General features: G+C 41.8%; 1 protein-coding gene across 12 annotated transcripts in view; it reads left to right on the top strand.

The window, feature by feature from the left end:
• Positions 1 to 8,793, top strand: part of PRKAG2 (protein kinase AMP-activated non-catalytic subunit gamma 2) — a 236,458-nt gene extending 227,665 nt beyond the window's left edge. For all 12 annotated transcript variants that reach the window (XR_014953200.1, XM_085572911.1, XM_085572912.1 and 9 more), the window contains 3 exons: positions 2,880 to 3,026; positions 5,118 to 5,211; positions 7,678 to 8,793. Coding sequence is in view for 11 of the 12 variants with exons in the window: in XM_085572911.1 (XP_085429037.1) it covers positions 2,880 to 3,026; positions 5,118 to 5,211; positions 7,678 to 7,709 (273 nt within the window). In the remaining variant the exon portion in view is untranslated. The remainder of the gene's footprint in view (positions 1 to 2,879; positions 3,027 to 5,117; positions 5,212 to 7,677) is intronic.
• Positions 8,794 to 15,190: the final 6,397 nt, after the last annotated feature.

Raw genomic sequence — 15,190 nt, 5'->3', positions numbered from 1 at the left:
GGGATCAAAGCTGGTGAAAAAGCTGGGAGGAATATTCTGTGAGGAATATCTGTGGACTCTGGCTTTGTGTGGTGTGGAGAAAAGGAGGCTGAGGGGTGATGGGCTCATTGCTCCAGGGGCTTCCTGAGGAGGAGAAATGGAGAATGAGGTGCTGAGCTCTTCTCCATGGGATCCAGTGACAGGACATGAGGGAATGGTCCAAAGCCACCCTGCAGGGTTCAGATGGGGCTTTAGGAAGCATTTCTTTGCCAAGAGGTGGCTGAACACTGAACAGGCTTCCCAGAGAGGTGGGCAGTGCCCAAGAGGCCCTTGGGCAGTGCCCTGGATAAAATGCCTCAGCTTTTGTTTTTCCCTGGAGTGTCAGGCACTGGGACCAGGTGATCACTGTAGGTCCCTTACAGCTGAACTGTTCTGTTCTTGGTTTCTCTTTTGAGTGAGGACTTCCTTTTTCCAGCTGCTGCCACTCCAGTCTGTTCTCAAGACTGGAGAAATGCAAATTTCTCTGTGCAGTCTGAGTACTTTGTACAGCTTGTCCTCCTCAGTGATGTAAAAACCACTTGGCCCATTCTTCTGTGTCTCTGACTCCAGAGTCCTGCATCTTTATTCCTTCTGCTTTAGATCTAATCCAGGGCTCTGTTTCTGGATTTCCCTCAAGATTCCAGTTGCATACTCAGATTCATGCCATGATTTACCAGCCTCTGAGAGCAAGGGCTTTTCTATTCTCATGGCTTCCAGAAACTTGAAAAAAGAATATATATTTATATCCCTGTCCCCTTCCCAGCTGTGTGCACCTGCTTTCTAATGGCAGCATCTGACAACTACATTATTTTCTAGAGGTTTCACTGCCCAGGTTGCCACCAACCAGCTGCACTAATGAAGAATCCAGATGTCTGAAACACTGCCTAGAAGGCCTTCCGTAAAATGGAGAATAGTCCTAAGTGGAAACACTTTCAGCTTATAAATATCTCTGGATGCAAACATTGTTCTTAATACTGAAAATTCTGTGGTGTCACTGCTCTTTCCTATCATTTCTGTCATTTGTCTTCATTATTTGGGATTCTCTTCTGTGTAAGGTCCTGTTCTGCCATAAAAGTTTGTCAGGGGATAGGCAGTAGCTGGAGAGAGAATGACCTGATGTATCAAAGACAATTAAATTTCCCAGTTGGTGCATTCATTGTTTCAGTTTATTTTGTAACTATATTAGCTTTTGAGGCAGGACATGTTTCCTTCATTTCCCATTTTTCTTCAGAAAGACACCAAAAGGAAGATGGCTCCTTATGTTTTTCACTTTTCTCATTTTAAGTGATGAGGCAACAAATAGGATTTTTAGAGATGTTGGATCATTTATCTGGGAAAAAATACACCACAAAAATGTATTTTTTAGGATATAATTTTTAGCTAGCTCTTTGTACCCAGCTAGTAACATGGGAAGGAGTTAGGGCATCTACTGATTACCTGGGATTTTCCTCACACATCCTAAATTGCTTATTAAGTTGGGGGGAAAAGATTCTATTCTTAAAAGATAATCACCTCTGAGCTTCCAGATTTCATCAGGCTGCTTCAACCTGATCTTCAGCTTTAAAAGAAGGAAAAAAATTGTAAGCTGAAGTGTATGGATCTGATCTTCCAATTAACATAGAATTTCCAAGATGATTTTTAACCATGTGGCTCATGTCCTTGCTTGGTGGTTGAAGCTATGCCTGTGTATGCAGCTGGCTAAGTTGATAGATTTCTTTCATTTTAGGGGTTGTGAATTAATTTTCAGGTTCTTGTTTGGGGAATGCTGGGAATGGAATGATGTATAGGAATAGTTTTATATTGCATCAGTTATTGTGTGGAGGGTGACTTCAGTTTGCAGAGGCTTTTTATGTCCTCTCAATGTCCTTTAGGACCTGGTAAAGTTAATTAACTAAAATTGTTTTTATTTTCATAATCACCTTGAACCTGTCTTGTCACGTTTGGTGTAATTCAATCAGAAAACTTGACCTGAGCATCTTCTAGCCAAAAATTATTTTAATTTTACTGTTTGCTCCAGTGTTTTCATATAAACGCTCTGAGTTTGTTCTTCCTTCAGTGCCTCAGCAGCAAAATCAGTAGGCCAGGATGTCCCAACACTACTGAAATACCACAATGCTCTCTACTAAAATATCTCAGTGACCTACAGAAAGCTTTTGCAGGTCTGGACAGAGTCCTCTCGCTTCAGGCATGATCCTGTTCTTAGAATGAAAGTTAAAAATGTCAGCTTTCAAATTCTTTTAATCTCTTCCTTTTAGTAGTGGGGATGGGTTTTCATTTTTATTATTCTTATAGTACTTATTAAAATTCACCCAGACACACAAATTGTCATTGAATGACAGCACCATGAGAGTCCAGGAGAGGGAGTTTGAGCCCACAAATTAGAAAGGTGAAGAATGAATTTGCTCTCCCCTTAGCTCTCAGCCACTAACATCTACTCTGTGGGTGGTGTTCAGAACAGTTGGTGTCTTCCCCAGCCCTATGAAAAACAAACAACATAAAATTGTATATTCTGTGTGGTGTGAAATCTGAAGAGATTCACCTTCATATTTGCTGCTCGTGGCAAAGGCAGGATGAGTGACACCAAGCCAAAGATGAGATACAAAGGAAGATTTTCACTGGCCTAATGCATATCCCCAGTTTTCTCCATTAACCCAGGGTGTCAGATGGTGTCCAGCATCACTGCTTGACAGTTCCCAGAATCTGAAGCTGAAGAGCATCTGCTTTGTTTAATGTGTTACTTGGAATGCACTCAGCTTAGACCAGAAATGCCTATCTGCTTGGTGCCAAAATATTTACTCTATTGAGTGCTTTGTTACTAAGTACTGAGCTGTCTGATGTGGCCTGGGTTTGTTTTTTTGCAGAATCTTGCTGCTGAAAAAACGTATAATAACTTAGATATCACAGTGACACAAGCCCTACAGCACCGCTCTCAGTATTTTGAAGGTGTTGTAAAGTGTAGTATGCTGGAAACCCTGGAGACCATTGTGGATAGAATAGTGAAGGCTGAGGTGAGTCCCTGCATAACAATTTATAAATTGTGTTATGAAACTGATAAACTGTACAAATTTATCCTCTTTAAGTTGTTCTGATTACTTGGTGAAAGTATTTTTTAAATTATGTTTTAATAATTATATTTAATAATATAATATTTATTATTGTATTATCAAATCATTTTAAACCATAATATTTTTAATAATTAATATTTAACTCAGTCTGCTATGTAGACTCAAGTTTTAGATGCTTATAGGGATGTGCAAAGTATTTCACAGCATACCTGTTATGATATTTAGTTATTTGCATTTCTGTTTTATGACATTAACTAAACTGAATGCAAAGCTTTCCCAAGTTTCTTCCAAGCCTGTCATAAATTTTGCAAACAAATAATTTGTTAAACTCCAGTTTATAGCTTGGCTCAGGAAATGTATTGGGTGCAACCTGTTTTGATGTATGATGGAATCCTGCACTGCTCTCATAGAAATGCAGTCAAACAGGGCCATAAAGTAAATTCTTGTGAAGAAACTTTCACTAACTACTCTTGTAAATATTTTATCTGCATGCTGTCCATTCTTTTGGTGCTGTTTATCTTGTTTGTTAGTACTGGGAACTTTCTTACATGCAGAGGTGAATGAGTTTGTAGGTCTTCCTCCCTTGTGAGGCTTCTCTGCAGAAGAAAATCAATATTCCCAGTTTCAGTGGTTTCTGAGGTGTGATCAGCTCTATTTAGATGCTTGAACTTCATAAATTACAAGATTTATTTTTTTTTTAGGGTTGTAACCAGGCATATACTTGATATGAGGAAAACTTCCACTTTGTTAAGAAGCCCTTAGAACCTCATTAGGCAATTTCTACTTGTAACTTTCTGCATTTGCTTGAGCTTCCTCCTGATTTGAATAACTTTAGCATTCCTGATACACAGATTTCAAACTTGGATTATTTTATTACTATCTTAAGAAACTTTAGACATTTGTGTTTTTAAGAACAACTCCTACCCTCTCGTTCAGTCTAAACACATTGAGCTTACATGTAAAAATGAGTCAGTCAAAACTACTACACAGCTATTTTTAGCTGCCAGACAACTGCTTGATCTTACAAGCAATTAAACAAATGAAACATTGTCCATTTTTCTTGAATCCATTACACTGAGAGAGGAATAAAATTATTAAATGTGCATATGCATAAACAAATAAACCTAAATAGTTTCATCAAAAATAAAATATTTTCTCTTAATAGTGAAGAGAAATAATTCACTTGAGTAAAAGTAAACATGTAGTAGGCTCTTAGCTTTGGACAGACACTTCCTTGGTTCTGCAGTGGCTTTTCTCAGTTTGTTCCGGCTAATAAGCCTCAGGAGTATCCACCTAATTTCCCTACAGTTAGGACAAAAGTTTTGTGGTGTGAACTGTTCCATAGAAGAAATTAGTAAGGATAAGATCATTGTTTGAAAATATGGTCTTACTGCTGATAAATCTTTCTTCCGAGTTGTGTCCTTGTGTTTATTTGCATAGATAAATTGAATCCTTTTTCTGTCTTAAACAGTCTATTTAAAACAAATTGTTTTAAAACCAATCTGGCACTCACTTTCCATTTTGTATCCCTGTGAGAAAAATTAACTTAAAACCAAGTCAGAGGTGTCAAAATACAAGTTTTAGTGTTGTGTCTCTCTGCTGAGGAAGTTAAAATGTATTTTTCAGAAGGAATCCTCATTTTATTACTGTATCTAATCTTTTGGAGACCACAGGCTGAGCTGGGCAGAGACTGTAACTTGGGGAAAAGTCTTTGATGTCAGTGCCACATTTTGAGAGCAGAAGTATTTTCAAGACCTAAATCTCAACTTACCTGTCACTTCACATCAGGTTCTGTTGCCATGTCAGCTAGCTGTGTGCCTTTTTAACATTCACTATTTTCATTTATGTAGGACAAGCATGTTGGTGTTGCTGTAAGGGAATTGCTGTTCATGGCATTTTGAACCATTTTGGGTTGTTTTTTCTACTTGTCTTGATACTGCTTTACTTCAGGATTTTGTTTGTTTCTTTGTTTTTCTTTGCTTTGCCTACTTTAAATCAGGTAAATAAATCTCAGACTCTTCTCCCTGCTGACAGGTTCATCGTTTGGTGGTAGTGAATGAAGCTGATAGCATTGTGGGTATCATCTCCCTTTCTGACATCCTACAAGCTCTGGTACTCACACCTGCAGGTATGGATCTGCCCTTGGGGCTGTGCCATGAGGCACTGCTGTGCACACCCTGCTGGGTTTCAGTTATTTCACAGTGATAAATGTCTGATTTTCAGCTTTTGTAACTGGTTATAGTTCTTCAATACAAAAGTAATTTCAGGAAAAAGCTGGCAGAATATTAACTGTAAGTCTCCTGCTCACTGAGGAGGGCATGCAGAAGCTTCATAAATGTACCTTCTGTTCATGTATCTTTTCTAGGGGAAAAAAAAAGTCTTGATTAATGTTTTAAGTGGATGAAGCTGAATGTATAGACAACATCTACAACAGGGCACCTTCCCCACCTTCTGAGTTTCTGTACTCTGGCCAAGTGTGGTCACAGCTGTGTTTTCCACTAAAAAATCACTTCTTGGAGCCTATGCTTGGCTGGTACAACTTAAGTCAGAGATGGAACCTCAGTCCACCAGAACTCTTCCAGTATAAAACTCTCTTGTGATCAGGTTAAATCTCTAGTGATCAATCTAAATACGACAAGGTTCCTTTTAACGAAAGTATCCAGCAATAGGTTTATTTCTGCTACTTTTATCTTGGTTTGGCTGGTTTTAGTTTGGTTTTGGTTTTAAGTTTTGCCCAATTTCTTAAACTGCATTATGTTCTTAATTGTAACTTCATTTCGACCTCATAAATTACTTTAGTGTCACAAGAACTAAAGCAAAGCCCTGTTTTGGCTCTGTAAAGAAGGCAAAATGTCTTGAGGATTATTGCCATTTTGCCTCAAAAAAAAAATCAGACAAGTAGAGACAGATACATCCTTCCAAAAAAAAGTCAATATGTGAGCTTAACTGAAATTTCTTAATTTCTTACCTAACAAAAAGGGAGATGACAGATAACATAATTACAGAAAAGTGTTTTTTCCTCTGTAGGCTTCAAAAAAAAAAGGTAATGTACCTTGTTTAAATAGAAATGTTTCTGTTCTGAAGAGAAGCAATCAGCCTTACAGCTGGAGGTGTTGTGTCAGTACATCTGGTTCCTTTTAATGACCTGGAAGAGCAAGAGCAGAGCAAGGAACCCAGCTCTCTGTGAAAGCAGGGATGAGAAATCAGCCCAGAGGTCTGGGTCAAATGGAATCCTTGCCTGGAGAAAGAAGAGGGAGGTGTAAAACAAGCAGCCAGTGCCTCTGCAGGCAGAGGAGGGAGTTTCATCCATGACTGGAGGGTAGCAGGATCCCAGGAGAACAGATTTTAGTGCTAATAGTGCAAAGCTGAGACAGAAAAGATGCACTTGGGTGCTGGCAAACCAAGAGCTTTGTTGTACTGGAGCTACATGTACACCTATGTTGGAAGTCTGAGCTGAGCTAAAAGTGCTCTGGAATTATTGCAAAGGGAGATCCCTGAGCTGCTGTAACTCACTGAGCTAACAGGGAGCTGAGCCAGCAAAAAAGCTGCAGTTCAGTCAGCCTGGCACACTGAACCTGCCCACAGAACAGTCTGGTACTGAGGACAGGGGTTAGAGCAACAGAGAGGGCAGGATTATGCCACTGGAAGAGAGGAGGGGAGGGAAGGGTTTTGGGGAGCAGTTAAATATCAGATTGCATTTCCACAGGCAACTGCTCAATTTTAGACTAGAATTTGTCTCATGCAGGGAGGATATCTGCCATTTAAATCTGATTTGTAGAGTATGAAGTATGACTTTGCTCCTAAGAACACCAGATAAATCACTTGTCCAGTTCTCTTCACAGACTGGAAAGGAAAATTTATTGACTGGCAGGAATTAAGACCAGCCTGTGTTTGGGAAAAAATTAACAGTTGTTATGTGAAAATTGGATGCATTTAATGAATCTTTCAGTGTTTGATTATACATGCAAATAGCAACTCCAGGTTTCTGGCAAAAGATTCTTATTTTGTAGAGCTGGATGCTGAATCCAAGCTCACTATAGTGTTCACTCATTGCCCAACATGTTTGAGTATCTGGAGAAGAGTTGAGATGCGGCACAGTCCTGCTGGACAGGTCTCTCAGATCCCTGCTGTAAGCAAAATGTGCTTCTGAGCCAGGAAAAATGGGTCTATCAACAAAGTGTAGTTAAACTAAATTCTTACATCATTTGTGCTCGAGCAGGACTCATTTTCTGGGGGCTGTTACGATGATTAAGCTTGGCTCTAAGTTGAGGGACAGGTTTGGGCTGTGGGCTTTTAGTTGGGAATTTTTAAACAAATTTTTTTATGTGCTGGGGAGCATCTTCAAAGGCATTGGAGTAACTTCCCAGAAGGGTTACTTCAACTTAGCAATGAAATTAAAGCAGTGATGGTCTCGAGCCTCCCTCGCTCTGTCTCACATTGGCATTTAGCAATCCTGCAGTTTATTCTTTATAAATGTTGTATTCAGTACTCTGATTCTGGTAATGTGATCAGGGAAGGTGGCAGCAATTGGAGTGAGCTGCTCCAGTTCTGTGTGGCCAAGGAAATGACAGCTGCTTTCCTCTTCTGTTCCCAGGTGCCAAACAAAAGGAGAACGAGAGTGAATGACTGCTGTGAATGTAAACATTTGTAGGAGAACTTGAACAGAGTTTCTGGGTCGTTTGTCTCAAGAGCAGTGACTGCAATGGAACAGAGCAGGATGGTTGAGAATGTGTTTTGGGACTTAGTGATGGATGATGAGTCTCTTCCCCCCAGTGATGTCGCAAAAAAAGCAGCATGACAAAAGCTTATGTTAAAATGTAGGCTCGTATTTCAAAATGTCTTCAAAACATTTGCTGGAAGACTTCACATGATGTCCTTCATTAAAATGCACTGTATTCTGAAACTTTTTCATTTTGTATTTGACAGAAGTCACTGGTCAGCAATGGATATATGTGACATAAGGCAAGTGTATGGCATATTCATATCATAGTGCCTTATGTCAAAATACAGCAATATGTCATCACTGTTGCCCATCACTGTCAAAGGAAGTGTTGTGCTAAACGAGACACTGTATTTGAATGTGAAAGTCTTTAAACCTAAAACCAAATCAGTTTCAGTTCTCATTAGATTTGTCATAAAAACTGTAATTTGGGTATCGGTAGACTTCTTTAAAACTTCAATGACAGTTTTGTGTTCAATGTTGCATTCTGAACTGAAATGTAAAACAAGACTGATTTACAAACAGCTTTATTTATTTTTACTTTCATGACAATTTTTTACACATCTTTGGTGGATAGCTAAAATTTCACCATATCCATTAATAAACTGTTGATTGTTATACAAACAAGTGGGAGATTTTTCTCATTATTTAAAACTTTGGAGTTGCAGAAGCTGTGCCCTGTTCACCAGTCTGTGTTACTTGAGCTGAAGATTTTGGAAGCGTGGATTGAAAATGCTCTGTCCTGTCATACACAGGCACCACGGAGGAAATGAGGTGCCAGAGGACAATGTTTTCACCTGTATTAAAGTGTAAAATGATGTTTGTACAATGAAAACCCGAAACTTTTTATTGTATATGATTTGTACAGAAGTGGAGGAGTGAGGAAAGCCGTGGGGTATTTGCTAATGTAAATGTACTGTAAAGTTTGAAGATGAGACTTTTATAATTGTAGATTCTTGTAGATGGAAGAAATTAAACCCTACAACATCAGTTTGGTTTTAGCAGTTCGTGCCAAGTTCTTTCGCATGTATGAATGTACATGCATTGGGATTAGTGCAAACCAGGAGCATTCTTATTTTCCTCTGGATTGCAAGGTGGCTTATGCTGATGGAATACTGTAGGTATTCTGTACCGTGTTTCCAGCCTGAATACTGCACTGGAATAATGCAGGAAAGGGATACATTGTTTTTTCACTCATAAACATGGAGGTAAAAGGTGAACAGTTTTCAGTTTGCTTATAAATGTAAATATAATGGTAATGAAAAACTTTCTTCAGAACTTTTTCCCTTTCTACAAGAATTTAAATTTTGAACTAAATGTGTGAAAACTTCCTTCTTAGAGGTATCTTTCATGACTAAAAGTATTCCTGTAGTACACAATGGAAACTGTTCACTTAGATTTTCTTCCACTTTCTTACCTTGTGAAAAACATTGTTTTCTCCAGCATCTTTTCTGACTGGGTAAATATTGACTCTGTTCCCTGCAATTCCAGATGGTATTGAACTGGAGCAGCTGCTTTGTCCTAAGAGCAACAACCTGGTGTTGGTTGCTGCCTTCAGAGCTGACACCAGCCCAGCTCTGATTATCCTCGTGTGGGTGATGGAGTGATTCAAACTACAAATAGTGGCTCTCATCCTTGTAGGGTGGGTGGAGGGGAGGATCTGGTAGGAAACTGATTAAGGGTAAGTGGGCAGTAGTGCTACCTGCAAATGCCACACAAACCACATGGATGCAGCTTTGTGAAAACAAGGTTCTGCTCCAGCAAAGGCACTGCAGCCGTCTCTGGCTGATGGGGTGGGAGGTGCCCAAAAGCATCCTGACATCTCTATCACTCGTCTGCATGAGCACATTCTTCAGCCCTCTGGTCAAGGTATTTTTAAAGATAAGGGTTGAACCACTGGTAATTTTTTTATATCTGTTTTATAGCACAAATTCCTCTGTTCCTGTTCATACAGATGCTGTGGGCCTGCCTGTGTGCAGCAGTGTGCAGAAAGCCAGAATGAATTTGCAGTTTTCAGATAGCCACATACAAGCTTCCCATTTTCACATTATTACAACTGCTGTTGACGTGTTGTGGACACAGGACTAGCAAAACTATGGAGAACAGCCTCCTCAGTGGTACAAAACTGTGTTTAGAGACTTTCCACCCTTTCTTTTTAGAATTCAGCTCTGAAGTCTGCATTTGTGAGTGACAGAACTGTGATGTGACCCCACCAGCACAAATTAATAGCAGTGCCATCAAAATACACTCTGCTTGTGCTGGCACAAGTGCCAGTGCTGATGCAGTAAACAAAGCTAAAGAAATCATGTCGTTTTTAATACAGATCAGTTTTCTACAGAGCTAGAAAAATGCTTGTTCCAGCGTAAGGGAGGGACAGGAGTAAGTAAATGAGGGTGGAGAGAGGAGGGGTGACTCAGCAGTGCTGCTGCATGTTCCAGATTAAAGGGATAGTGTAACTAAAGCTTCAGTCCAGGGCTCTTCACGTAGATCATTAGAGATCTCAGGCATGAAAGAGAATTAATAAAATGTCATTAGACTCCAGTTCTTGTGCATTCTCTCCTCTGGATGGGCAGCAAGCACTACTTACAGATCTGAGAGTACAGCAATAGCTCCAGAAGCTCCTTTTCTTGTCACAGACAGGACCATGCTGCAGATGGAGGGGTCAGTAAACCTCCCCTGTGATTCCTGAAAGCCTGTTCAGTAGTGCAGGTGAAGAAATGGTTTCTATTTTAACCAGCAGGACTGTAATAATGTGATTGATGTCTTTGCTTTCCTGTGCATTTCCTTGCACAGCAAGAGATGTCTGTGAAAGATAATTATTCTGAAGGGCTTTTACCTACTCTGGATATTTTTAACTGCTTAGATGTAAGAAAATGTTTCTTAGGACACTTCAGCCCTCAGTATTTTTCAGTACCTAGAGATGCTCTGAACTGAGGAAAAATCACCCTTTGCTGACATTGATGGAAAATATTTTCCTGTTTTACTTCTGGAATCCTTTAGGTAAAGGGTCTGACATCAGATGGTATTTGCATTTTGCTAGGAAGTGAATTCAATTGTTGTGTATCTAAGGCCTATTAATCTTTTATTAAGGGATGCTCTTGTGATGGAAATGTTGGAGTAAAATTGGAAGAACAAGTCTTGATTTCCAGGGCCTGAGCACCTGTCCTCATGGCAGACAGGAGGAATCTGACTGAAGCAGTTCCAAGACTGCACATGGAGAACACTTCTTGCCATTTTTGGAAGGAGCATAGGGTAAGTTGGAGTTTTTCAGTTTTGGTCCAACTAGAAGTGAAACCACACATGCTTAATCCTGTCTCACAGCAGGCCTTGTATCTGCTCCCACTGAGCTCTCCAGGCAGCTTTAGAAGTAACCAGTTTACTTCTAAAGTTTCTGTGAACTTTCACCCATATTGAACATTTATTAAGGGTAATTTCCAGAGGAAAATGCCATTCCGGATAATTTAATGCTACCCTTGTACCCACATAATGCATTTATGCAAAAAGAATGTTCTGCAGACACTGCTCTTTACTCTTCAGGACTTAATTTAAATGTGGTTTTGAAAGTCACTTTCTTGGTACTCATTTGTTTTCTGGTGGTTGCAGTCAGACCTGTTCCTGCTGTAGTGAATAGGCAGGAGGTGACCTGTACTGACACATCGAACTCATTACTTTAAAAAAAACCCTATGGAATGTGTGTCCCTGCCAGCTGCACACCAGGACCTGTAGGGCACCAACCCATGGTGTCAGCAGCCCCTCTGAACTGAATTAGTCCCTTAATTTGCTTCTACTAACTTTTTGCCAGCGTTTCTAGCTGAATAATGCAAAATAGAATCACTGTGGAAAGGCAGGAGGGAGCAGAAACAAGTGCAAGGCTGAAGTGAATGTACTTTGTAACCTCTGCAGGCAGCAAGGGCTGTGCTGTGCCTGTGGAAGCATGCCCAGGGCAAACACTGGACACACTTCAAACCACTCCTTGGGAAGGTCCTGCTTTGCTGAAGGACAGAGCAGGTAATTGTGCTGATAATTGCTGCTGCAGGAATTGAAGGTACAAGTCAGAGCTGTTCTGCACTTGGGAGCTGAGTAGCTGGATGGCTGTGGGTTTGCATGTACTGGGTTAGTGTAAAAATACTTGGCTGTTGAGTTACCTTTACTACATTAAATCTATTGTGGTTCTTTCTCCATCAGAAAAAGTAGATACAGGCAACAAAAGAAAGCCATGAACTGTCCAGCCTCAGCATCCTCATCTCCCCACTGACACTCACTCCAGCCCTTTTTGCTGTTTCCCCCCTTGGTATCTTGTCTTTCAGAACCACATCTGATGTGTTTCTTTCTTTGAGTAAACAGTTTATAGTAACATTAATGTCATTTATCATCTGACCTGATCCCAAGGCTGTGTTTGATGAGGGAGTACCTGGCAGAGGGAGACAGGGAGAAGGGCTGGAGCACGGCCAGTGCAGAGGCACACAGGGTATGTCACTTGTCCCACAGTTCTCTGAACTGCTTTGGAGCTCAATTTGCAAACACTGCAGACATGAGGAGGCTGCAGCAGGAGCAGGGAATGTACAGGCACAACCCTAATTCCTAATGCAGCCAATGCTATGGAATGCTGCCCTGGGAAAACACAACCTGAGCATCACACCTGGATTGCTACAGGGGGAGAGGATTTCAGCAAAGGGGTACTTGGTGTGTGAGCCTGTTCAGCCCTAAATGTATCAACAATAAGAGTTCAGATAATGCACAATGCCTGGATTAGACATTCAGAGCCAAAGGTGTGCTGTCCCTCTGCTCAAAGCACTCCAGAAGTGTTTAGACTTCACCTGGGCAGGAGAAATGTAGTAACAGCCTTACCACAGTCCAGATCCTCTCACCTCTGCTTAAGCTGGTGCCTCTTGAGTAGCAATGTCCCAGAGTGCTGCCAAAGGCCATCAGCAGTGTCACCCAGCCCTACAGCATGGAAAAACAACCAACTCCCCTGAAAGCTCTGTATTTCCCTGTATTCCCAGCGTCCCAGCCAAGACAAAATGAAGCACTTACATGATCCTGCTGGAGGAAGGATTATTAGCCAATTCCCTCCAAAGGAACAGTGGAAGAAAAGGCAGTTAAAGATTTTTCTTCAAAATAAACCCATGCCCAGAATGGATGAGTTCTGTGTTGCTGCTGACAAGCATCCTAAGGTGAGACAACTCAATTGCAATTTAAGGCAATAAAGCCAATAAAGGGGGAGGAACAGAAACCCTGCATTAGTGAACTACCCTAAACAAGCACAGAATGAGCCAGGGGCAAGTTAACAGAAACCAGACAAATAAATAGACACAGCTTCAAAAGGAGAGTGGGATAAGAAAAAGAGAGTTAGGGAAAAGACCTAATCAAAGAAAGAGGAAGGAACAAAAACAGAAACTCCCACAAATGAAAAAAAATGCTGATTCTCACCACTCTGACCATGTGGAGGGGTATGGGTATATGTCCTGAAAATACAAGTTAGGTTTCACCAGAGTAAAAATCCAAGTGCCAAAATATGACAGGCAAGTAATAAGAACTGTAAGGAGATGGAAATTGAAAGCATAACTACCACAAATGTCAGCTGTTTTTCCAAATCCATGTATGGCACTGGAAGGTAATTCTTATCTCAGTCCTCTCAGTCTTCTGGCTCAGTAAAAAGTCCAAATTCTGGACCGTGGCATGGTTCCAGAGGGAGTGAATGTAAAGATGATGGCACAGCTCCAAGGGTTGGTCCTGCAGGATCATGGCTACTGCAGTCCTCATGTGCATCAAACAATTGTGTCTGTTACAAGACACGAGACACGAGACAAAAGAATCTGGTGCTGTACATCGGGGAGGGCTGTCCCTCTGCACCTCCTGGGGAGCTTTGAACAGGATCCCTGTTCACAAATGCTGGATTTCCACAGGCTGCTGCCTTTTTGCAGGCTCCCTATATCCCACCAATCCCAATATGGGATGATGCTTGAGGGCTGTGATGAGGTGGGAATCTGCTGTAGTGAGTGGAAAAGACAAGGCTGGTCACAGGGAATGAGCATGCAGCGTTGTATCACCACAGCCATCACTGAGAAAGTACAAACCCCCTGTATTTCCTCATGAAATAACTATCCTTCCATCATGTACCTATTCACTGGAAGCTGTTATTCCTGCTGTTTAACAGGTCACCAGCACTTGTCCTGTAAAACCCCATAATCCAGAAGACAAGGGGTATAATTAGACTATCCCAAAAAATGCAGGTATCTCCTGAAAGACTGTCTGCTCCTCCAGAAGCGAATCACTTTTGTGTACAAATGGCTTTCTTTTGCTTTAGTTCCCTGCCCTCTCATCAGCTTAGATGAGTACGTGGGAGTGGATGGGTGAGATCAGGGAGAAGCCAATCCATGTCCCTTAACATCATCCAGCTGCTAGTTTGGCTTGTTGTACTCTGGCATAATTGCATGTTAGGTATCAATGTTTCCCAAAAAGATAAGATGCACATTAAAATAAGTAATTCTAACTAACATTCATTTTTCAAGAAAATGTGTAAAGGGTTTGTATTAACCCAAAGTGTTCCAAATGAGTAGTAGAGGGGAGAAATATGACTTTCCTGTCTTAGTGTCTTTTCTCCCTTAAATTCTGCATCCATCAAGTGTTGCAGTCTCCACTAGTACGTGCAGCCCTCTTTTCACAGCGGAAAACTCCCCACCGCTTGGATCCCACAGTTAGCCATTCCCAAGCTCCCAAACGCCGCCTTCCCTTCCATGCAATTCCCAACACTTTATCCGCGCTGGGACCCGACGTTTCTCCATAAATCATCTGAAGAGGCACCGAGATAAATTCAAACAAATTTAAACAAGCCCGGCCGAGCGGCCCTTCCCGGCACGGGATCCTGGAGCTGCGGGGACACGGGAGGGGCAGCGCCAGATCCCACGGCCAGATCCCACTGCCCAGGGAGCAGCCCCTGGGATGGGGAGAGGAACGGGGATGGGGAAGGAGACGGGGACTGGGATGGGGAGAGGAACGGGGAGAGAAACGGGGATGGGGAAGGAGACGGGGACTGGGATGGGGAGAGGAACGGGGATGGCCACGGGGATGGGGAAGGAGACGGGGACTGGGATGGGGAGAGGAACGGGGAGAGAAACGGGGATGGGGAAGGAGACGGGGACTGGGATGGGATTGGGCAGGGGCGGGGGACGGGACTGGGATGGTGATAGGGACGGGAATAGGGACTAGGACAGTGATAGGAACAGGGATGGGGATAGGAACAGGGATGTGCACGGGGATAAGGACCGAGATGGGGATGAGGAAGGGGACAGGGATGGAGGCAGGGACGGGATTGGGCCAGGGACGGGACTAAGACGGGGATAGGGATAGGGACCAGGACAGGGATAAGGGAAGGGGACGGGGACAG

Source organism: Lonchura striata, chromosome 2 (assembly GCF_050655825.1).
Source record: "Lonchura striata isolate lonStrDom1 chromosome 2, ASM5065582v1, whole genome shotgun sequence".
In the NCBI taxonomy this organism is placed as follows: Eukaryota; Metazoa; Chordata; class Aves; order Passeriformes; family Estrildidae; genus Lonchura; species Lonchura striata.
Note: the sequence above shows the minus strand (reverse complement) of the source record. Positions and strands in the feature narration are given on the sequence as shown.